This window comes from Sciurus vulgaris (assembly GCF_902686455.1).
Source record: "Sciurus vulgaris genome assembly, chromosome: 5".
Lineage (NCBI taxonomy): Eukaryota > Metazoa > Chordata > Mammalia > Rodentia > Sciuridae > Sciurus > Sciurus vulgaris.
Genome location: NC_136465.1, coordinates 126,940,061 through 126,963,143, shown reverse-complemented (window position 1 = coordinate 126,963,143; position 23,083 = coordinate 126,940,061). Strand labels below are relative to the sequence as shown.

Sequence of the window (23,083 nt, the reverse complement as noted above, 5' to 3'; positions counted from 1 at the left end):
TGTGAATTTTTAGTTTCTTTAGTATCACTGAGTCCTTTCATGATTTGCTTGGCATGTACACTCCTTTTCCCAAACCTCCCCAGCTCTCAGGCCTGAATCATTTATTCCAACTTTTCAACAGAACAATTTCCATTTTATAGTCACACAAATTATATCTGGAAAAACACTAGCACTGATAACTGAGTAAATAAAATTTAAGACATTTAATTTAAAATGTCTTAAATTCACATATTTAATTTGTCACTGTCCTCCCAACTTCCCCCCCCCCCCCATTTGATAAACAGGGCTTTTCAAAGCTATTTCCTTAAATTCATGAATGGAAAAAGTGAGAAGGTGAACACAGACTCAGATCATGTCTGGTTGGGTTTATAATTAAGTCCACTATGATATGCATAAACCCAGGAGGAACGTGTGCTTATTTTTCCATAGCACACTAGGCAAGGACAGAGAATGTCACTGAGGCATTCACCACAGTTAAACACAAGAGTTGGCAGGGTTGGTAAGGTATCTTGAAAACAGAGACCAAGCAACCCTTTATTACTTCACAAACACTGCAATTAATAGGTGCTTAAATGTTCAAATATGAATTAGCAACCCACATTGCCCTAAGCAATTAAGGCAGTGGCCATCCTACACATTTGAAAGGCTTCGTTTCTCATAAAGACTATTTCTGATGACTCATGACTCACATTCAGATCCATAAGCTTACACTGTTAGTGCTTCAACTCAAGGTGTTTCCAGAATTGTACCTAATAAAGGTCCCACTAATAAAGGTCCCACACATCAAAGATTAAAAGATAATGATATAATTCACTTCCATGACCTTTCTCCATAGATACGTTCTGCCCACCTCCTCCATATCTTGCCCCAAATATGAATTAAAGATAACTAGTATGGTAGGCAGGTTATAACATGACCCCAATAACTTCCATCTCCTGGTAGTCTTCCGCTTGAGTGTGAACTGGACCTGGGGACTGCTACATATGATAGAATATGGAAAAACAATGATGTCACTTCTGATATATGGCTACAAATCTGTAACTTGAACTTCTCTGCCTCACTTGCTTTTACTCTCTTGCTTCCTCTGGAATGCCAAGCATCAAGTGGTCGGGTGGAGGGGCTTACACGGCAAGGAAATAGAAGAGGTCTCCAGCCAACAACCCATGAAAAGCAGAGGCCCTCAGTTCAACAGCGTGTGAGGAATTAAGTCTTGCCAACAACCACATGAACAAACTTGACAAATGCTCGCTCCCCCCACCCCGTCAAGCCTTCAAATGAGAACACAACCACCAACAGTTTGAATGCCACAGTGATGTGACCTTGAGTCGGTTAAGCTGTGCCCAGATTTCTGACTCAAAAATACCATAGGGTAATACATGCTACCTGTCTTAAGCCGCTAATTTGTTACATAAACATGGATAATTAGCACAATTAATACCTAAAGTTGCTTTTAACATATGATGCCTTATAAGCAAGACTAGAAAATAATCACCCTCATAGTCGGCAGATACATGAGTCACTTGACATGGCTTTAACCTGGAGGAAATGCTAACATAGGTCATTATAAAGGTATGGAAAACACCTTGGAAAAGGGAGAGGCATCAGAGAAGAGAGTTATAGCTCTGGTTTTCCACTCTAGGAGAATTCCTATTCCCTCCACCAGTTGTACTCACTTTCAATGCATCCCCTTCGTTGCCTTCCATCACTTCCAGAATTAGCGCAGCCAGGATGTTAAAGCCTTGGCAGTACCCGACGTTCTTGTTCCATCGGGCATAGGCCAGCAGCACCCGCTTCAACACCACCCTGTCCTGCTCGGCCTCTTGGCCACAGTAAGAACTGCAGCCTGTGCGGTGAAGATCCTGAAAAGTGAGGGAAGCAATATTAAAATATCTCCTAATGTTCCCTCAAAAGGAAGATACCTTTTGTTATTTCTTTGCCTCACCATTAAATAGAATCAAAATAGCAACATGGATTTTAGTTTTTTAAAAATGTGTAAGTAACTTTTATACAAAGGCCAAAACTTTTTTTTTTTTAAGTGTTCTCTTTCAAATATTTTCGAATATACTATCTAAGAGAGACATGCAAGGGGAAGATCAGTCAGGCAAATTTCCTACTTAGAGTGTCCCCAGAATTAACACAAAAAATAACTCAATTAGCAAAAATAAAATTCTAATTTCACATAAGTTAATAATTTATTTTAAATATGGGTATCGGTCACATATATACACATATATATAAATAAATATGTATATATAAAATATATATACTGCGTGTATGTGTGTATATATATAAACATATAAAACAATAGTCATTTCAACACATTTATTACAGAGGCTAACAGTCCCTCCAAAAAATACAGTATAATATTTAGCTATCAAAACTCTAAATAATATTAGGGAGTAAATCAAAATAGAAAAAAAAATCTATGTTATAGAAATAAAAATCATTCTATCCAAATCATTTTATAAATTTGTATAAGGACAGAAACATTTGTTCTGTATTAATATGTAATGAGAGCAATATCTATAATTTAATTGCCAAGCAGAGATTCTGATTTTCAGGAGCCGAAGTCATTTAATCGACATAGCATTTGCTTCATTGGGGAAAGAACAGATCCTCTTAATAACATGTTTATTATAAAATGCACACTTTCTTAATTCACAAGCTAAACAGAAAGAAAATATTTCAAATATGAAATGCTTATCTCAGTGAAACATTCTGAAATCTCAAACAATTAAAATGCGGATGATGCAAAGGTTTTTAATATGCAATGTGAAATGTCATAATTTTTTTTTAGCGTTTGTCTGAAACAGACCAAGTTAGATCAGAAAGTTGCTCACTTCAGTTAGTACTTCCTCCTTTAAAAAGAATATTCAAATGTGCCAAAACATTAGCCAACTTGTAGCAGTCAAAAATTAGATGAAACAACCATCCTTTTAAAATCCCAGCTTAGTATCACACTGTAATGCACTCATAAAAAATCCGAAAGCATGTGCTAGAGCCTTACGTAAGAGGATTACTCTGGAATCGAGTGGAAGCCGAATCCTCGTGCTTTCAGCACCAAGCTCTAATCAAATGCAATAACAGGTAGGTGAACCACAGCTGTCTCAACAGCTGGCTTGAACCTGCCACCACCTGGTTTAAGGTAGATCCATCAGTCAACTCTCACTATTTATATCAATTAACAGTTAAGAAACTATCAAAGACCCTAATAAGAGCCAAATGATTCTACTATGAACTACTATCTAACTTTAAATTTCTCCAATCAGTGACTTTTATATAAAACTTAGTTTAACAAAGGACTAACCTATGATAAAGGAAAAACAAATTCAATCTCCCAATATGTGGTGAAGATAAACAAACTGAGTATGAGTAGAAGCTCATTCACAAGCATTTTCTTCTCACTAGCACCATTTAAATTGAGGAAGACAAGGCATAGTTGAGTTTCCCCATAAAAAAGGCTGTTAACTAAAGAAACAGTGAGTCAGAAAATACAAAGACATTCAGACCACAAGGAAGAGATCATTCGATCTTCTATCTAGGAAACATTTGGCTCTTAGAGTCTTTTTTCTTTGTTAGAACTACAGTTAAATTTCAGGGGCATTACCTTGACTATCTGAATTCCCATCGAATCATCGTCAGGATTACTCCTTTCATTGAAAGTGAAACGCATGGTTTTATCCCAGTCAATGGCTATACTGTGCAAATAATGATCTGCCAAGGTCAACCAAACCTAAAATATTGCATAAATAAAAAAGGTTGCTAAAGTAGAATATGTAATTTCACTTTTGTTAGAAAATAGTTACGGCATCCAATAAGAAAATGGGAACTGTTCCTTGACAGATAAAGCTTGTACATCAAGATCTGTAACAATCTCATCAAAATTCTTGCTATACTGAATTGCAACCTTTGGGGCCTTTCATTTTTTTTTTCTTTTCTAAATATTTGTAAAGTTCCTACCATGTGCCAAGTAACAATCCAAGCATTAGAGATACTATTAAGGAAAGAAGCCTAAGTTTTTTTGGAATTTTGTTTCAGTTCATTGAATTAACTGCATTGTCTTATAAACTTGTTTTACTTGGCTCTAAGTTGCTCTTCATGATTGGACAAAATCCAGTTGGTCACTCATGGTGACAGACTCTTTTTTTCACCATGGAGGCCTCTGCCTTTAAATCATCCCTCCCACACACATAAAACTGACAGATGGGCTCCCATAATGAATAACTTTTTTAAAAGAGTCACTGGATATTTTTACTCCTTTATCTTAACTGGAAAATCTGCTTCTGAAAAATGCATTTCATGATGCCATTTTAAATATTTATTCTGAGGAACTCTCAATGTTCAAATTCTAGGAATATTAAAACTAAGTTTATAAATTAATATTCCTAAGAACACATTAATTTTGGTATTTTAACATAATTTAGCAGGAATACGCTTGATTAATATCTCCAACCAGGTTTATAAGTATCAGAATCATATGTCCAAATGCCCACTTGATACCTTCAAGTTAGATAACTAATAGGCATCTCAACCTTATTAGATTCAAAACTAAACATCTAATCCCCCACAAAACCAACACTACATACAATCAAACATAAAACATGCACACCTGATCTTCCCATCTATGTAAACAATAACTCTACCTTTCCAGTCACTCAGGCCAAAATATTAAAGTCCTCCTGGACATACCTTTCATACCTTATATTCAGTCCACTTGGAATTTATGTCAGCTGAGTATTCAAAATATATCTAGAATTTGGCCCTCCTCTCCATCTCCACTGCCCCAACTCAAATCTATCTCTTGCCTGAATTATTGTGAGTCTCCTACTGGTCTCTCTGTTTCTGTCCTGGGTTCTCATATTCTCAATTTAGCTGACAGATCAGATCAGTCCTTTTGAAATGTAATTCAGATTATGTCACTCCCCTGCTCAAACTTCCCAGGGCTTCCCAAAAATCCCAAGTCTGACCAGAGCCTACAAGGGCCTACATGGCCTAAACCCTCTGGTTACTTCTAAGATGCTCTCCCCTATTGCTTCTCCCTTTGTCCTCAGTGCTCCACCCCACCCCTCTGCTTTTGATTGAATCAGGTGAGATCTTCGCACCTGCGGGCATTTGCACTGGCTGTTCCCTTGGCCTGGAGTGTCCTCCCCAGGTAGCTACATCTCTGACTTCTCGCCTCCTTCAGGGCCCTACTTGGGTGTCACTTTGCTATTTAAAATTCCACCTCCTTACCCCCATTCTCCCACACTCTCCTTATTTCTTTCTCTTCTTTATTTTTATCCACAGCACTTGTCACCATCTGACATACTTTATATTTTATTCATTGTAAGCTCCTTAGGACAAAAACTTCAGTCTGCCGTTGTTTTCACTGCTCCATCCCTAGCACCTAGAATAGTATGTGGCACAGAATGGATCAGCAATAAATGCTTACTGCATGCATGAATAATGAAGGAATGAGTATCAAATTACTCAATCTAGAATTTTTTGACATTCCAGAGGTTTTGAAGAAGGACAGAATGACGGTACTTTTGTATTTTAGCCTTGTGAACCCGCCTTACCTTTCTCCTCCATTCCTTTGGTATCCCTGTTGATAGTCTGGCAACCGCTTTGAGAGCATCATACCACTAGGAACAAAGAAGAGCTATCAGGGAAATAATAATACCAACCTAGATAAGCACTTTCAACTTCTTCTCCATCTTGACATACACAGAGTATGGTACAATTAGTACAGCACATAGTATAAATAAAGTTCTTTAAGCCAGCAGTTACGGGTCTGGGGAAAGACTGCCCCAAGACCTATTCCTTAAATACTCTAAAAACACCTGTGACCCATTTGCAGTATACACATAACAGTTGGGCCTCTGGTTCAAAAATCAAAACATGTGCCAGGCATGGTGGTGCACTTCTGTAATCCCAGCAGCTCAGGAGGCTGAGGCAGGAGAACTGAGTTCAAAGCCAGTCTCACCAACTTAGCAAGGCCCTAAGCAACTCAGCGAGACCCTGTCTCTAGACAAAATACTAAAAAAGGCTAGAGACGTAGCTCTGTGGTTAGCACTCCTGGGTTCAATCCCTGGTTTAAAAAAAAAAAAAAAAAAAATATATATATATATATATATGAGTTCAGAAAAATAAATATTTGGTTATTAAAATTTGTTCACAATTATACCATTTATAGAAAGTTACAAAATTGGCTGAGCATGGTGGTGCAGGCCTGTAATCCCAGTGGCTTGGAAGACTGAGCAGGAGGAACACAAGTTCAAAGCCAGCCTCAGCAACTTAACGAGACCCTGTCTCTAAATAAAATATAGAAGAGGGCTAGGGATGTGGCTCAGTGGTTAAGTGCTCCTATGTTCAATCCCCAATACAAAAAAAAAAAAAAAAAAAAAACAAGAAAATGCAAAATTTGTCATGTGTAGTTTCCAAAGTTATTTTACCTGAAACCAGAGGGGTAAAAAAAAAACTCTGATATCTTCTTATGCATATCAAAGTATATGCTAATATTCTCACTTTAAGACTATCTCTCAATGTCCCCTACTGGAACCCAAACAAGAGTGTATTCAAAGGCAAAAATAAAGTTACCTGCTGAAAACCATTTTGACCTAAAGATGGCTCAAGAGTGAACTTCAATTTTGTGTCAACTCCTAAAAGAAAAATACATAAATCTTTGTTATTTATGGAAGCTATGACAAATTAGATCAAAAATATAAGTAAAAACTTGTATCTACTGAATAATCATTAAAATTTTTAAAACAGGTATTTTTACTAAATTTTACCTAGTTTTTGTTAAAATAAAAAGTAAATGTATTGATTAAAACAGGAAGATACCCTATGGCAATAGAATGGAGCTTTATCACTTGAAATGGCATTTTTCACAGCTACCTGGAGTAGTGACAAAACAAAACAAAAATGGATGCCACAGGCCTGGATTCACACACACCTCCATTCAATGATGGTTCTCACACTCAAACCAACTACTTAACCTGTCTCAGCCTCAATTCCTTTATCTTTAAAATTAGGATAATAATGTCATCTCTGAGGACTGTTATGATGATTAACTGTAAATCTCCTAGTACAGTGTAATTAATATTAATGAAACATAGGAAGATAGTTCTCTACTTAAGAGTTTGTTTTTCCAGGACACTTGCAGGGACTGAGACTATTAAGATAACTTCAGTGGAATATCCAAAGCAATAACATAATATCATGGGGCTGTGGATATAGCTCAATGGTAAAGCACTTGCAAAGCACTGCCAAAGCCTCAGGTTCAATCCCCAGCACCACAGGGAAGGAGGAGGAGGAGGAGGAGTAAGAAGAAGGAGAAGGGGGAGGAGGGGGAGGAGGAGGGGGAGGGGGAGGGGTGATTATTCCTGGTAAATTCTATAAAAAAAAAAAATCATATCTGAAAATACTATAAACCCTCCTTCTATAATTTCAAAATCAAGGAGAAGACATTTTAAATCACTTTTTAAAAGACTTTTGCTTTTAAGCCCAAAGACCAAGAACTACCAAACATTATCAATAACATTCAGCTTTACAAATTACAAAAATCAAATGATATGTTTGCCTACAAGTTGTTGGTTGTGGGTTAGGCATACTGAAAATCTCTCCACATTTTCAGTGCTGAGGGGTGGTATGGAATCTTCCGAATTTATAAAATATTATGAGTAATAATAAAGTAGATTGGTCTTTTAAAGGACATATCTTGGAGAGGAGAAGCAGGAAAGAGATGTGTCTGATTTGCCCAAGTCCATGACAGTATGTGGGTGTTCTTGGAGCCCTGGAAGAGTGCTGTGGGTACACGCATTGGGACCTAGATTTCTAAAGTTGCGCTATGGTAGAGAATCCCAGGCATCCAATCAATGTCTTGATATTTCTCTTTAAAACTTCGGAGTCAAAATACTCTGCCTGGATAGATGATTCCCTTCTTCAGAGGAACATTAAGTACCCCACTGATTCTCATCTCTGTAAGATGGTTTAAATGAAGTTCAAGAGTGCCTCTAGCTCCAAAGGCATTTTAATAAACAAAACTGACTTTGTTGGGAAGGTGCTGTCCAGAAGCGGGGTGCTGAACGGAGGAGCATATAATCATTACGTTTCCTTTATTACAACAAAGAGCAATAAGTCAGTCCCAAGCTGACTTATTCCTGCTGCCCTAAACTCGCAGGATTTCTTACGTGTTTGATCAAATATCCTCCTCTGACTTTTCTGGAGCAACTGCTGGGCGTCACACAGATTGCCTTTCCAAGCTGAAACCCAGCAGGAGTTGGTTAGCCAAAACCACAACTATTTTCCCATAATCAAAAATGAGTCAGAGAATTTAGGTGGAATTGATCATTCGCCGCCTGCATACAAAAGCTTAAATCAGGTCATTTTCACCCTTTTTTCTTCTAATTGAATAAAGAAGAAAAGAAGGTTTATGTTTCATCTGATAATCACAGCAGCTCAGGATTCAGAAATATAAAACACTTTTAACGTGGGAAGGGGATTTTTTTAAGAGAGGTAAAAGATGATGAATAAATACTACAATTTCTGCAACTAGACACTTCCGTGGGGAGGAAAACAAAGAAACCACGAGGTTTGGAAGGCAGTAATGCTTTCCGTCCTTTGGGACTTAAAGCCTGGGCTGAATCCCCCACAACTGGCTTATAACGGGTCCCAGCAGTCGCTGAGGGGCGGGCAGTGGAGACGACCAATACATCTGAAACCCAGCTGGGGCCACTCCAGGAAAAGGTGAGCACCAAGCACCATTGCGAATACAGCTGACTTCCTTTGCGCTCAGTCGCCAGCGCCAGCCTCTTAAAACCCCGGGGAAGGACGCCGGGTGGTGGAGCTGACGCCGAGTTATGCAGCCTGGAGAAGCAGGGATGTGTAAACACAGGCTGTTGGCAGAAAGGGCCTATTCTAGCATGGCCAGGCGTGCTTCCGAACCTTACCTACAGCAAGGATCTCCTGTCTGCTCCCCACAGGGGCACTCAAATTAGAGGCTCCAGAAGAGCTGACCCCGGGATTCACTACAGGCACGATCAGGAAAGCATATATTCGATTTTTGCTTCGCGGTCGCAGCCTTCCCCTCCGACCTCTGGTGTCAACTCTGTGCCTTTCTCCACCCCACACACCTCTTTCAAGGTCTGGCTTCCTGAGAGCACAATAGGTGGCGCAGCCTCTGATCGCGGAGGCAGCCTCCCGCACCTCCCCACCTCGCGCAGAAGGCCGAGCGCCCAGGCCGCGGGGTGGGGGTCCGCGGGCGGGAGTAGCCCATTCTTAGCGTCTCAGGAGGCCACTGCCGGTGCCCAGGCCCTGGTGCGCGCACTGTGCCCTCCCAGGCCGACCGAGCTCCGCCAGCACCATGCCACGGCGCCCGGCCTAGGCGGAGTCCAGCGGAGGCAAGGGCGAGAGCAGCACTGGCTCCGTGGCGCCACGCTACTTTCCAGCGCCCCATCTGCAGCCCCGGGTCCTCACCCGGCTCCAGGGTGCAGAGCAGCCGGGGCGCGGTCCGCGAAATGCAGCTGCGCTTCTTGAGCACATTGCTTAGGATGGTGCCCACGCCACCACCGCCGCCACTCTGTCGCTTCAGGCATCTCCCCCCGCGCCTCAGGGAGCCGGTCAGCTTGTCCTGCCGCATCCGAGAGCACCCCGGGCTCCGGCGCCGCCGATGTCCTCCTGGTTCCCCGCTGCCTCGTCGGCACAGCGGCTTCGCGGGCAGAGCTCAGTGAGTCCCAGCAGACGAGGGTGCTTGCGGAGCAGCGAACGGCCCTTGGGGGATCGAGAGGACCTGAGAGGCACCGCGGGAGCTGCCGAACACCGGGAGGCAGGCGGGCATCTGCAGTGCGGAGCCTGCACAGCTGAGGCAGGAAAGGGCTTGGGGCGGGGAGGGAGGGAGGGCGGGAGCCAGCGAGCGCGCGGAGACGAAGGCAGCGCTCCCGCCCCCAATCCCGGCATCGCCGTGCGCAGGCGGGGCGGCCCCCGCCCTGGAGCCGGTAGCCCAGGAGTCAGGGAGCCGGGAGCGCGCAGACACCAGAAACTGTTTTCCGCGCTTCTCCAGGAGAGAGGCCGGGAGGATTGGAGAGGGTTCCAAAGGGAGCAAGCCTCAGGTGCAGAATGCCCAGCAAGCTGCAAGTGCCCACCTCATCTAAGCAACCTTGGAACGGACGGTCAGCCCGCTGCAGGACAAATCTGGCAGCATGGCATTGAAGCTGACAGATGGTGAAGTACAATCTTCACCCCAAATTGCATTAAACACTTTTCTGTAGCTTAGAGAGGCATGGAAAACATAGTTTAAAAAAAATTTTTTTTTTTAATGGTTGTTTCTCTTTTGGGAAAGTGTGCTCATTTGAAAAGCAGTTTTTGAAAGAAGTGTTTCTTCTCTCCAGAGATTCAGTAGTTCTGAGCTAGTATTAACCATCCTTGCTGTTAAAAAGAAAAAAAGAAAAGAAAAAGCCATTCTTAAAACAAAGGAATATTTACCACAAAAAAATGAATAAGGAAGAAAAGGGTGAGGTGTAAATATATTTGTATTTCTATTCTTTAGAAACAGAAACACTAGTTCAATTAACCAAAAATGAAATTTAAAAAACTGGAGGGAGAGGGTACAGTGTGGAGACAGGAATGAAAAGCTGATCTTTCTTTGGATTTGCCTTATATAGATTGATTGTGGGATAATGTTAACAAAATTAATAAAATTTAAAAAGAACACTCTAAGCCAGGCATGGTACCACACACCTGTAATCCCCAGACTCAGGAGGCTGAGGCAGGAGGATCACCAATTCAAAGCCAGCCTCAACAATTTAAGGAGAACCTAGGCAACTCAGCAAGACCCTGTCTAAATAAAATATTAAAAAGGGCCAGGGGTACAAACAGAAACAACCTTATCCCATTTGTTTACAATAAAAATAAATTAAAATTTTAAAAATAATAATAAAAATAATAAAAAGGGCCAGGGGATGTGGCACAGTGGTTAAGTGGCCCCCGGTTCAATCCCTGGAACCAAAACAAAACAGAATACTCTAAAATCTCAAAACGAATGAAAGCAAATAAACCTAACTAAACAGCACATTGATAATATTAAGAACACAGGAAAAATAATTGAGTTGATTTAGAACACAATATAACTTTGACACTGGTATATACTCCAAGAGCAAGTAGAGCTGAAAGGAAATATTTCATTCAGCAGTATCATTGTTATTAAAAATATGGGTAGTTTAAACTTATATACATTGTAGAAAAAAGCAAATAGATAATTACTTTAGTGTCAAATGGAGCCAAGGGGTTTTCAGTGTGACAGAAAATTTAAGTATACAACAAAGAAGACAGATTTCTTTAAAATACAATAATATATTTAAATTGAAACTACTGGTATAAACTCATATTCTTTTCCTTTCAAAAATAAATATATCCACTGAATTAATTTAGAAGGATGGCCAATTCAGCAGCAATGAATATTCCAGCACCCAGGTTGAAACACCATTCCCCACTAAAAGGAACAAAGGCTCTTTTCAGGAGTGACTGATTCCAGGCGTAGACCAGAAAAAAGTAGGAGAGCCTGAAACATCTTGATGAACTCAGAAAGGAAGGAAGTGCTCCAAGATTTAATGGGGTCATGTCAAAGGACATCAGAGGCACATCAATAAGCTCTGATTGACCAAAGATGAAATCATTTGACTATCAAAAACAATGGCTACAAGTGCAAAAAATTTGAATATTTTTAAATGCTTTCATAATGCTACTCTAAACCAGCCATAAAAAGAAGTCATTCCTATGACTCTGGCACACTCAGTTTGTAATCAGTACATTTGAGACTTTGTGCAGTGCTCCCAGAATTTGAGGACATTGTCAGAAATGGTACAACTCTAAGAATGAAATATATAAAAACAAAATATGTTAAAATGAAGTTAGTCACCTGCAAAAGCAAACCAGGCTAATAAGGGATGTGTGAGCTATTCAATTATAGCTGCCTGACTGAAGTAAAGATGCTTTGAAAAAAAACAGCATTCAGAAAACACATCACATTAGAAGATAAAGTCACTTTTTAGCCTGGTCATTATTAAGAGTTTGCTTAGATTTCCCAACCTTTTGCCCAAACTCAGATACAGAAATCTATCAGTCATCAGCTGGGTGCTTTTGCAGTTTGGGTACATGTTCATTATCTTTTATCTTTCTCTTAACACTAATAAGGTATCCATTAACTGTTCTAGCCTATTTCAGCTAAGCTGAGAACAGAGGCCCAATGTTTGCTTTTGTCTGGCCAATGTTTTAGAGGCCCCAGTATGCCCTTGGGGCTAAAGATGGTGGTGAACACCCAAAATCAAAGGAAGAGAACTTGCAGGAGCGGGAAACACCAGGAGAACAAGCTGGTCTCTGCATGCACAGTCTTGTCTCCCAGAGCGCTCCTCTGCTCAAAACTCAGAGGGGTTTGTGTTCTAACAAGAAGCTATTCACACTCTGTGTCTTGCGCTGGGCTGGCAGGAGAGGCAGGCTTGCTATCCAAGAGGAGGAGCAATGGTCTCTGTTCCACCGCACCATCTGCAGTGGGGAGAATATCCAGACTGTATGACACAAGCCACTCAGGCCATCTCTAACTCCCTTTGTCTCTGATGCCAGTCTCACCTGGCAATTATCATTTAGCTTCTCCTAAATTTTGAAACTGCCAGAGCCAAAGTCTAGACCCTGGACTGTCATGTCACCCAGATACGTCATGGCTGATGAAAAGACCTCTTTCTGAAAAATCCTCCCACCCCTTTGGTGGTGCTAGGGATTGAACCCAGGGCTTTCTGAATGTAAGGCAAGCACTCTACCAACTGAGTTACATCCCCAGCCCCTCTAAAATTCTTCTCCAGTTTCTTTTCTTCCCGATGTTGACAAGAGCTTGTTCACTTTCAAAATGAACATTGTTTCCATCTTCTTTAGATCTATTACAAGGAAAAACTGACTCTGTTCATTAGAAAAAACTTCCTTGAAAACTTCCCACTCTTAAACTATACAGAAGTTGAATCAGAAAAAAAAAAAAAATTCTATTATGGCAATAAGCAGCAAAGGAATTAAACAATATTATTTTGTTTACATTGGAGAGGAAAGCCAGGACTGCCAATTTTTGTAGCAAACAGATAATTAAACAAGGACTAAAGTACAATACTCAAAAAGCAGCCATGGCACAAACCTAGTATTATATTTATTATGTGACTCACAGCTTCTTATTTCATGTCTGGGATATTGTTTTCCAAAAAGCAAAAGATGTCATCTGAAGTCCACTTACAGAGGAAACAAGCCGGCATGGATGTGCCCGAGGCTCTCAGTGCCTGGCCAACTCACCGTCCCTCTTTACTCATCAAATGATCTTTACTAAAGAAATAATAACAGTGAATTCATGCATGGGCAAATCCTACCTTGGCACAGTCCAGAACAGTTACGATTTAAGATGGATCTGGGGGAAGGAAAACTTAATGTAAACTTCACACTGGGTGAGAAACTATTCTTTGTGGTGCTAAAGAGAATAAAGCAAATGCCCAGAATGCCTCAGAGCCCAGTACTCCTGGGACATCCTCAGAAATACAAGCTCCCAGGCTGAAACAGGGAATCATGGACCACTCAGCACTTCCTGCATCAGCAAGCCTACGTGCTGGGAATGAGGTTTCCTTGAGAGCAAACTTTTCCTTTAATGAGACAGAGGGGAAGAAGTCTGAAAGAAAAGAAAGCTCAACATAAGGAATAAATGCTAAGTCCCGAAGGGCTTCTAGAAGGGAATCAAATCTGAGACTTTTCTGATTTCCTATTGCTGCTATGTTTGTTTAACAGTAAAGTCTTAAAATAAAAAAGGCCTACGTGCTTATCTTCAGGGACTGAACAGAACTAGTGGTGGCAATTACTAAGAGAAAAAGCCCTGGAAGCCTGCTGTGAGGAAAGACAAAAGCCACAGGGAGCCAGCCTGCTCTGGGGAAGCTGGCTTGGAGCTCAAGTGCACAGTTGCTGAGTTCCATGGCAGCTGTTCATAAGTACCGAGTCTCTGAGGGTCAGAAGGCTTCCTACCAGGTCATCAGATCTAATGCTGTCTCCTTTGGGCAGGAGATGGGTACATTTTGCACTCCTGCTAACTAACAGGGTAGGGGACTGATGGCATAAAAGCTGCTATTCTTTTCTCTCCACAAATGTTCTGGATATATTAATAACTCTTGAATAGTAAAAATAACATCTCCCACACATCTCCTAGTATCTGCGGTAGTTTGGACTTTGAGTGCACCCATGTGTTAAAGGCTTGGTCCCCAGCATGGCACTATTGGGAAGTGGTACAACTTTTAAGAGGTTGGGCCTAGGGGAGATCTTTAGGTCACTGGGGTATGTCATGGAAGGGGACAATGGGACCCCCTGTCTCTTCCTCTTTACTCCTTGGTTCCTGATGAGGTGAGTAGTTTTGCTCCACCACAGTCTCTTGCCATGATGTGCTGCCTCACCACAGAGCCAAAGCGACAGGGCCAACTATATCATGGACTGGAGCCTCCAAAACTGTGAGCTAAAATAAACCTTTTCTAAGTTAATTATGTTGGGTATTTTGTTATAGTATCAGAAAACTGACTAATATAGGATCTGTGGCCAGTTCCAAAAGCAGTTACCATTCTCCTCAGACCTACATAAAAGGCAGGCCTCTATTCAACTCATTATTCACAATAGAGCCTACACACTGTAAGCCCACGGTGATGAGCATCAGAATCATTTTTCCCTCTTGAAAGAGACACAGAAGTAGGGCAGTAAGAAGAAATTAAGAGGTAAGAAAAAACTTTACAATTACCTGACACACCATATTATGTATATGGAACATTTCATTTTCTTTTTATATGATTTGCTCCTGTTAGTCATAAAAGCAACTTATGTATTTAAATACAGGCATCCTTTAAGACAGTCAGGTGTGGCTTTTGTATTTTGTTAAATTCACAGAAAAGGTTCTGTCAAATGTGGAACAGAAAAGTTTTAAACTTCAACACCAAATCACACACAGCCTGATTCTCTTCCCTTCCAGTATTCCTATTTATGGTTTCTCAAGACCATTTATTTTAACAAGATACTTTCAAAAACAAAACCACCCTCAATAGTCCACTCAAGCACACTCCAATATTTTGGATAAAGCAAAGAAATAGAAAACAGTTATATTTATGGAACATAAATTTCAAAATTATCTAATATAATCATTTAATTTACAGGTGAGGTGGAAATTCCATTTCAGAGTACTATATTGGAAATGTACTTAACACCTCTGTAATCAGATCCATGTAGCCTCAGACATAAAACTAACCAAAGATTTAAGAAATCATCCTATTATTTTTATCCACTATTTTCTGTGAAGTATTATTTTTTTTTTTTTTTTGGCCTCATGATTACTAAATCAATTAAATACTAAGGCTAAGTATCATTATCTGAAATCCTTAAGAGTGGATGTGATGGATTTTGGATTTTTCAGATTTGGAATATTTACATCTATAATGAGATATGTAGGAAACAGGAACCAGGTTCAAACACAAAAATTCACTTGTGTTTCGAATACACCTTACACATAGAGCTGAAGGAAATTGTATATGATAATTTGGGCATGCTTCAGTTTTGCTCGTGACTCATCAGATGAAGTCATGTGGAACTGTCAACTGTGGTAGTGGCATATGGTTGCTCAAAATACTTTGGATTTTGGAGCATTTCAGATTTTAGATTTTCTTATTAACCAAGGTCAACCTATACTTGAGCTAGGTTTATGTTATAACCTAGATGACTATAAAAAGACATCTTTGTGTTTTTTCTTTTATTCATTCATAAAATAAACACTTATTGATCAACCACTGTGGCTAAGCCTATATGGTGACCCATGAAAAATGCAAGTGTGAACAGGCATGCTCTACCTTCAAGAGCTTACAGTTCCATAACTGAGCAGCGATAAGGACAGTGTGAAGGGATCCTTTAAAATACTGTGATGGGGCTGGGGTTGTGGCTAAGTGGTAGAGCACTTGCCTAGGACGTGTGAGGCGCTGGGTTCGATTCTCAGCACTACATATAAATAAATGGACAAAATAAAGGTCCATCAACATCTAAAAAAGGTTTAAAAAAACAAAATTATAAACACAATACTTTGTGAATACCTGGAAAGAGACCATTATTTCTACATCTTAAGATTTGTATGTTCAAATGTTTTCCCAGAACTTTATTTGACTGAGCTATTAAATATTACCTGAAAATAGTCTGAGGATAAAGCTCATTTGCTCTTCTTTTTTTTTTTTTTTTTTTTTTTTAATTCAATGATAAGTCAGGAGTGGAACTAGGAGACTTATACTCATCACTTCAGAAGATGTAACCAGTGTTTCACCTGGTCATGATGAGCTGTTTAGCTTAGATTCCCCAGCACTTTACACCAAGCCATTCTTTTGACCCAGTGGAGGGACATGAAAGGAGAAGTTTCTCACACCAATCAGTGCTGATTTATTTGGCTTAAAAATACATCCCTAGACAAGAGAGGCTGATGCCTCTGAAAGTAATATACTTAATTTTGATAAGAGAGAAGTGTCAGGAAGAGGAGAGATATTGGAATCAATGATAGCATCAACTTGGCAAGCCTGGTAGCCTTAGCTCTGCAAGCTGAGTCCACTCAAAAGAGATGGTGCAAATGTGTGGACTGACGAGGGAACGTGTGCAGGCACACAGGTCATGGCACCACAGAACCCTCCAGGAGGCAATGTGGCAGGCCAAGGTAGCGTCCCAACATCACTTTTTCACTGGCTCTTTATCTTTGGTCAAGTGACCTAATTAATGGGTCTCAGTCTTCTCATCTTTAGGATAAACAATATTTGAGTTGTGAAAACTGAATGTCATAATGAAAGTCAAGAGTCTAGCCCTGCACAAAGCAGGCACTGAATACATTTAAACCTGGGTGCCCTTCTTTAATGAGTGTGCATTGTAACTAGAAAGGTCAGCAGCTAGCATGGCACTGTCAACAGATTACCCAGAGGCCCAATCAGGCAAGACCCAAGTCCTGCCCCCAGAGCAAGTCTAACTGGCCCAGAGCACCCACCACTACTGCCAGACCTCATCTTTTGCAGTCTTACCCTGGTGCCCTCACCGGCTTGATAGGAATCCTGAGATTACCTTTGTTTTTGTTTTGTTGTTGCTTTTTAGGGCCTGAGGATTATTCTGAGGAGCACTTTACCACTAAGCTACATCCCCAGTCCTTTTTAAAAAATTTTTTTGAGACAGGATCTCACTAAGTTGTTTAGGCTCTCACTAAATTGTTGAGAATGGCCTCTAACTTGCAATCCTCCTGCCTCAGCCTCCTGAGTCACTGGGATTATAGACATGCAGCCCCACATCAGTTGAGAATAGCTTTGCATTTGCTCTAAAGGACTAATTTAGAACTGCTAAATGGGAGTTGTGAAGAGGGAGATGTCAGCAAAATGTAAGAATGCTCTCATTGTAAAGGAAACACATGACCTCAAGGAAATCCTAAATGACCTCTCCTGTGGAGTTCTTAGGCCCAACAGGCAGAGGTGCTATGAAAGCACATTTAAAATGAGGGGAGGCTGGACCATTCAGACCAGCAAAACAGCTTCCAACCCTATGATTCCCTGTGGTCAATTGAACAGATATGCAGAAAGTCCATTACTCTATTAGAATTCCTCAATCCAATATAAATGTTGGGCAACTGTAATGCTTAGAGAATACAGTTTGGGTGGTTATATTTTCAGGTAAACTGAAATTTAACCAAAAAAATAAAAATCTTTTTGGGGTCAGTCCTCATCATAAAATATATGTAAAAATTTGTAAAATGTATTCTACCTACTTGACTTATTAAAAGTAGTCTGAATTGAATTTTTATGTTTATTAAGAACTTTACATTATCTCTCAGTCATTATTCTCATTGTTGAAGAGTCCAGAACAGGCATTAGAAGTTCAGGCAATTAAACTGAGCCCAGGTCATCATCTAAAATATGAAAGTTTTTTTAAAATGTACACTCGCTGGGTGCAGTGGCACACGCCTATAATTCCTGTGACTCAGGAAGCTGAGGCAGGAGAATCACAAGTTCAAAGCCAGCCTCAGCAACTTAGTGAGGCCCTAAGCAACTTAGCAAGACCCTGTCTCAAAATAAAAAATAAAAAGGGCTGGGGATGTGGCTCAGTGGCTAAGAACCCCTGGATTCAATTCCCAATACCAAAAAAAAAAAAAAAAAAAAAAAAAGTGCATGATTATGTATGATGTATAAAACTAGGAGCTTTAAATTTGTTATTGATTTTCTTATTTTTTTTCTTATTTTTTGATTCATTGTACACAAATGGCATACAACTTTCATTTCTCTGTACACAAAGTAGAGTCACACCATTTGTGTAATCATACATGTACATAGGGTAATGATGTTTGTCTCATTCCATTATCTTTGATTTTCCTATTTTTGAATGATTACATTTGTTGTGTCTGTACCATAACATCAATTTAAACTTTTAAAAATAGAAGTCATGTTCTTAGAACTTCATTTTGAAAACATCTTTTTTAATAGCTAAACTTCATGATTCCTGCCTACATACATACAACTTTTCTGTGACTACTTTATCTAGAAATTCCAAAAAAGCAGCTAAGAACTTTATTTCTTTAAATGAAGCTTGTTTTCAAAGAAGTTCAGAGAATCAGGAAGAAAAAATATTAGCCAAAAAGCTATAATAAGTAGGATAACTCCCATACAAAAAGTCTAGACCTGTTTAAGGCAAATTTGCATTGTATTTCAAAAGTCAATAACATAAAAACATTGACTTAAAAGAAACATTTAATTAAAATGATACATGTGTTTTGTTTCCATACTCTAAATATAAAAGCTAGCATAACTCTCAGCTATGGTTAAATCACAGGGCAGTGAATGTAAGGAATTTTAAATCACACTGGGAACTATATTAAAAAGAAGGTGTACATCTCCTGAACAACACAGGTGACAGATACTTGGGGGTGAAGACAGATTTATGCTATCAGTCAATGTAAGCCATAGCATTTCAAAGGGCTGCAATCTGATGATCCATATTTATTTATTTTTTTAAGTTGTCACTGGACCTTTATTTATTTCTATGTGGTGCTGAGAATCAAACCCAGTGCCTCACACATGCTAGGCAAGCACTCTACCACTGAGCCACAATCCCAGCCCCTACGTTCACTCTCATCTTTGCTGTTATAAAAATACAAGAATCTATCAGAGTATCCTGGGAAATGGTCATATTTATGTTCTCAATTTTGAAAGTCAACCTACAGGTTTGGTAATAGAGAAAAAAGCTCTGAAGAAAACAGACAGCATATAGTAAATATACTTTCTATGTTCTCCTTTCTTCTAGAATCAGTACCAGTATGGCTATTGTGCTCATGTATTTAGTACGGCAATGCCGGTACCTTTAATTACCACTGTCTTTAGTCCCCACTTACAGCAGAGCATCACTTGACAGTGTCATTCTGGTCTAATGCCAGCATCATCAGATATGCCAGAGCCCAGGGAGGGGATCAATTATGTCTTTTAAAAAATTACTTCTGATTCTCTAAATTTTAAACTTTCCTGACACTTGAAAAACAACTGCAGGTTGAGTATCCTTTATTCAAAATGGTGGGAACCACAAGTGTTTCAAACTGGGGAATTGTTTTTTCCAGATATTAAAATATTTGCATATACATAATAAGATATCTTGGGGGTAGGGTCCAAGTCTTAACATGAAATTTGGATTTTTTTTTTTTTGTACATTGCACAAATGTTAGTCAAAATAACTGTTTTAGACTAGAGATGCTCAACCTATACTATAATATATTTTAGGGAAATGCAAAATAATTTTCTACCACAAAAACTGATACATAATAGGGACTCAGTAAATGTCTTTTTAACTGTATAAGGCACACAAAGAATATCAGACTGGGATCCTGCTGATCTGCCATTTTAAAATGGTACCTGCCTGAACACCTGAATTCCATATGTTACACTTCCCACCCCCGCACCTGATTCACCCATGCCCTTGAATTATTTATATGCAGACTTTTTCCTCTCAGTAAATCATACATTTCTTTTATGATAATAATAATTAGCAAGGGCTAATTATTATTCATTGTTGCACCTGACCCCCACCCTTGCCTGCAGGTAGCATGGTGCTCTGGTACAGAGATGTTAAAAAGAAATAAAATCATAAATTCACATTTGGTACATAGATGTTAAAAAGAAATAAAACCAGAAATTCTTCATGTTAGAAGAATGTCATGATTTCCTACCCATTAAAAAGACTTTTTATTCAACTATAAGAAAAATAAGCAGATGTGTTTACAAACAGTTATTTTGACTAACATTTGTGCAATGTACAAAAAAAAATCCAAAAACACTATTCTTAGTTTCCCTGACAAATTTCCAAAATATGTGATGCTCAGATATCACATACTGGCTCTACACATTAAGTAAAAATGCTCCTGTAATTACAGGTTTAAGGACAATCAGTACAGGATAGTAGCTAAAAAGCAGAGATTCTAAAACCAGTCGCCTGGGTTTGAAACCTGGCTCCACCATTCAGGCTGGGATCCTGCTGATCTGCCAGTTTAAATGGTACCTGCCTCAACAACTGAATTCCATATGTTACAAGTGTAAACTTGGGTAACTTACTGGTCTCGGTCTCCTCGCCCACAAAATGGGGCAACTAAGGACCTTCTACATTAGAGTTATTCTAAGGATAACAGAGGTGAAGTATTTACCACAGAGCCTGGCACACAGTAAGCTCTCTATCTAAATATTTTCTCTATCATTAATATAGCAGTGTAAAGGCACATCAGAGTATTTTAAGACATTTTAACCTATATGAGACCACTGTCTTGAATTACTAACAATACCACTGGGTCACTTGAGCTTCTTTGCTCTTTAATTATGTCAGCATCCAACTTGACCTACAGATTTAGTGCAAAACCACTTGAGGAAGTCCATAAAAAAGGACGTTCATTTAAACTGACAAATTGGTCACATTTTTCATCCTCTTGATTTTTTAAACATGTTACTTTAGGAGAATTTGCTACAATGCATATAAGTCAAACCTTTTCTGCTCTTCAAAAATTAATAAAGCCCCAGCATTAATTACCCAGTGGCCATTGGCTTTGTAAGATAACTGTGAGCAGGAAATCAATCTTGCATAGCAGAGTTTAAGACAGCAATTTTTTTCTCAACCTTTCTACTCCTCCAATATTATAACTTTGCAAATAATGAATGCAATGTTCTGAAGTTTGATTCAACCATTTTATTTTTAAGAGTCTAACAAATACAAAATTTGTGGTCTTTTTTTTTTTTTACAGACTGCATTTTGATTCATTGTACACAAATGGGGTACATCTTTTCGTTTCTATGGTTGTGCACGATGTAGATACATACCATTTGTGTAATCATACACGTACATAGGGTAATGATGTCTGTCTCATTCCACCATTTTTCCTAACCCCCCTCACTTCCCTCTACATAATCTTAAGTTCCTCCATTCTTCTCTCACCCCCACCCTCCCCACTCCCATTAAATATCATCATCCACTTATCAGGGAAAACATTCGGCCCTTGGTTTTTGGGGATTGGCTTATTTCACTTAGCATAATATTCTCCAATTCCATTCATTTATTTGCAAAAGTCCTAATATTATTATTCTTTATGGCTGAATAATATTCCATTGTGTATATATACCACAGTTTATCCATTCATCTGTTGAAGGGCATCTAGGTTGGTTCCACAATCTAGCTATTGTGAATTGAGCTGTTATAAACATTGATGTGGCTGTGTTACTGTAGTATGCTAATTTTAAGTCCTTTGGGTAAAGAAAGTTGTGGTCTTTAAATACATTTTCATTATTTGCAACATAAACAGGGTCTATGGTATATTCTATATTCCTACATGTATTAATAGCAATTTCTCAAGTTGGGGTTGCAAATATATCTTAGAAGGAGAAATTACTTGTCAAAAATTGTGTTTCTAAGTTTGTCAACTTACCAGGACTATATTTCCTAATAGGGATACACAAAAAAAAAAAGGATGGGATGCAGAGAACAACAACCAATAACAATAGTTACCATGTAATGATTATTCAGTATGGCTCAGGCACTGGACGAGGCACTTAAATTATCCTTTCTTGTTTAACACAACAAAGTAGATATTATTTCCCGAGCAATGGGGAATAAAAGGAGCAGTGTGCACATGTTACTGTGTAGTTTTTTTTACTAGGCATAGACAATAATGACTACAGGAAAATACAGTCATACAAATACAAGTAGTTAATTCTGGGTAGTGGGAATGTGGGAACTAGTTGTATTTTTCCTTCTACTCTTCTGATTTTCTTTATTCATTCTAGGAAATAAATTTTAAAAGGAAGTTATGGATAACTGAATGAACAAACAAACCAAAAGGTTAAATAACTTTCCCAAGATTATAAGACTAATAAGTGAAGGTGGGATTTGAACCTAGGTCAATCTCTAAAGCCACACTCCAGTCACTAAGTCAGTGAACTATAACTAGATTTTTTTTTTAATCTGAGCAGGTTCAAAACATTTGGAAGTTCTGAAAACAGATTCATTCACAGCCCTATGTACATTACCAATTAATGGGACATCCATCATATTTGCAAATTTTCATTATATCATTTACCAACTAATACAAATAAGGTACTGGTAGAAATAACAAGTGGCTTCCACATGGTCAGCCTAGTGTTGCCAGTCAAACAAAATATCCCATAACATCAGAGGAAATGAGTAAAGTTCTGGGTGAGGATTACAAAAGGCAGGCTGTCCTTCAGTGGCACCATGGCAGGGCATGCAGACAGCAATCAGGGCACAGACCTGGCTTGGTAGACATTCAGTGCCCTCCTTTTTGCATCAACCCACCCTAAAACTTTCTCATCCAGGAGAAAGTCTGGGCCATCTTAAAGTTTCCTAAAGAAACTGCAGAAATGATTTGTCTCTAAAAATAATTTACCAAATATGCAAAAGGAAACAGGAAGCTGGATCATTAGCTGAGAAAGCAACAAACCAAAGAACCTCTCCATAGAGAGAAGATAGTAAATGATACTGTCTCCGGGTATAATCAGTTCTGAAGGATTTT

The 23,083-nt window shown here is 39.2% G+C and overlaps 1 protein-coding gene across 4 annotated transcripts in view; it reads right to left on the bottom strand.

Annotated features, from left to right (window-relative positions):
* TBC1D30 (TBC1 domain family member 30) overlaps nt 1-23,083 on the bottom strand; it is an 85,395-nt gene that overhangs the window by 30,978 nt on the left and 31,334 nt on the right. For 2 of the 4 annotated variants that reach the window (XM_079139674.1, XM_079139675.1), the window contains exons 3-6: nt 6,580-6,641; nt 5,559-5,624; nt 3,608-3,733; nt 1,674-1,859 (exon numbers count right to left, since the gene is read on the bottom strand). In XM_079139674.1, the coding sequence (XP_078995800.1) occupies nt 1,674-1,859; nt 3,608-3,733; nt 5,559-5,624; nt 6,580-6,641 (440 nt within the window). Of the gene's footprint in view, nt 1-1,673; nt 1,860-3,607; nt 3,734-5,558; nt 5,625-6,579; nt 6,642-9,459; nt 9,803-23,083 lie in introns of those variants that run through there. The other 2 variants (XM_079139676.1, XM_079139677.1) reach the window with 2 other exon arrangements.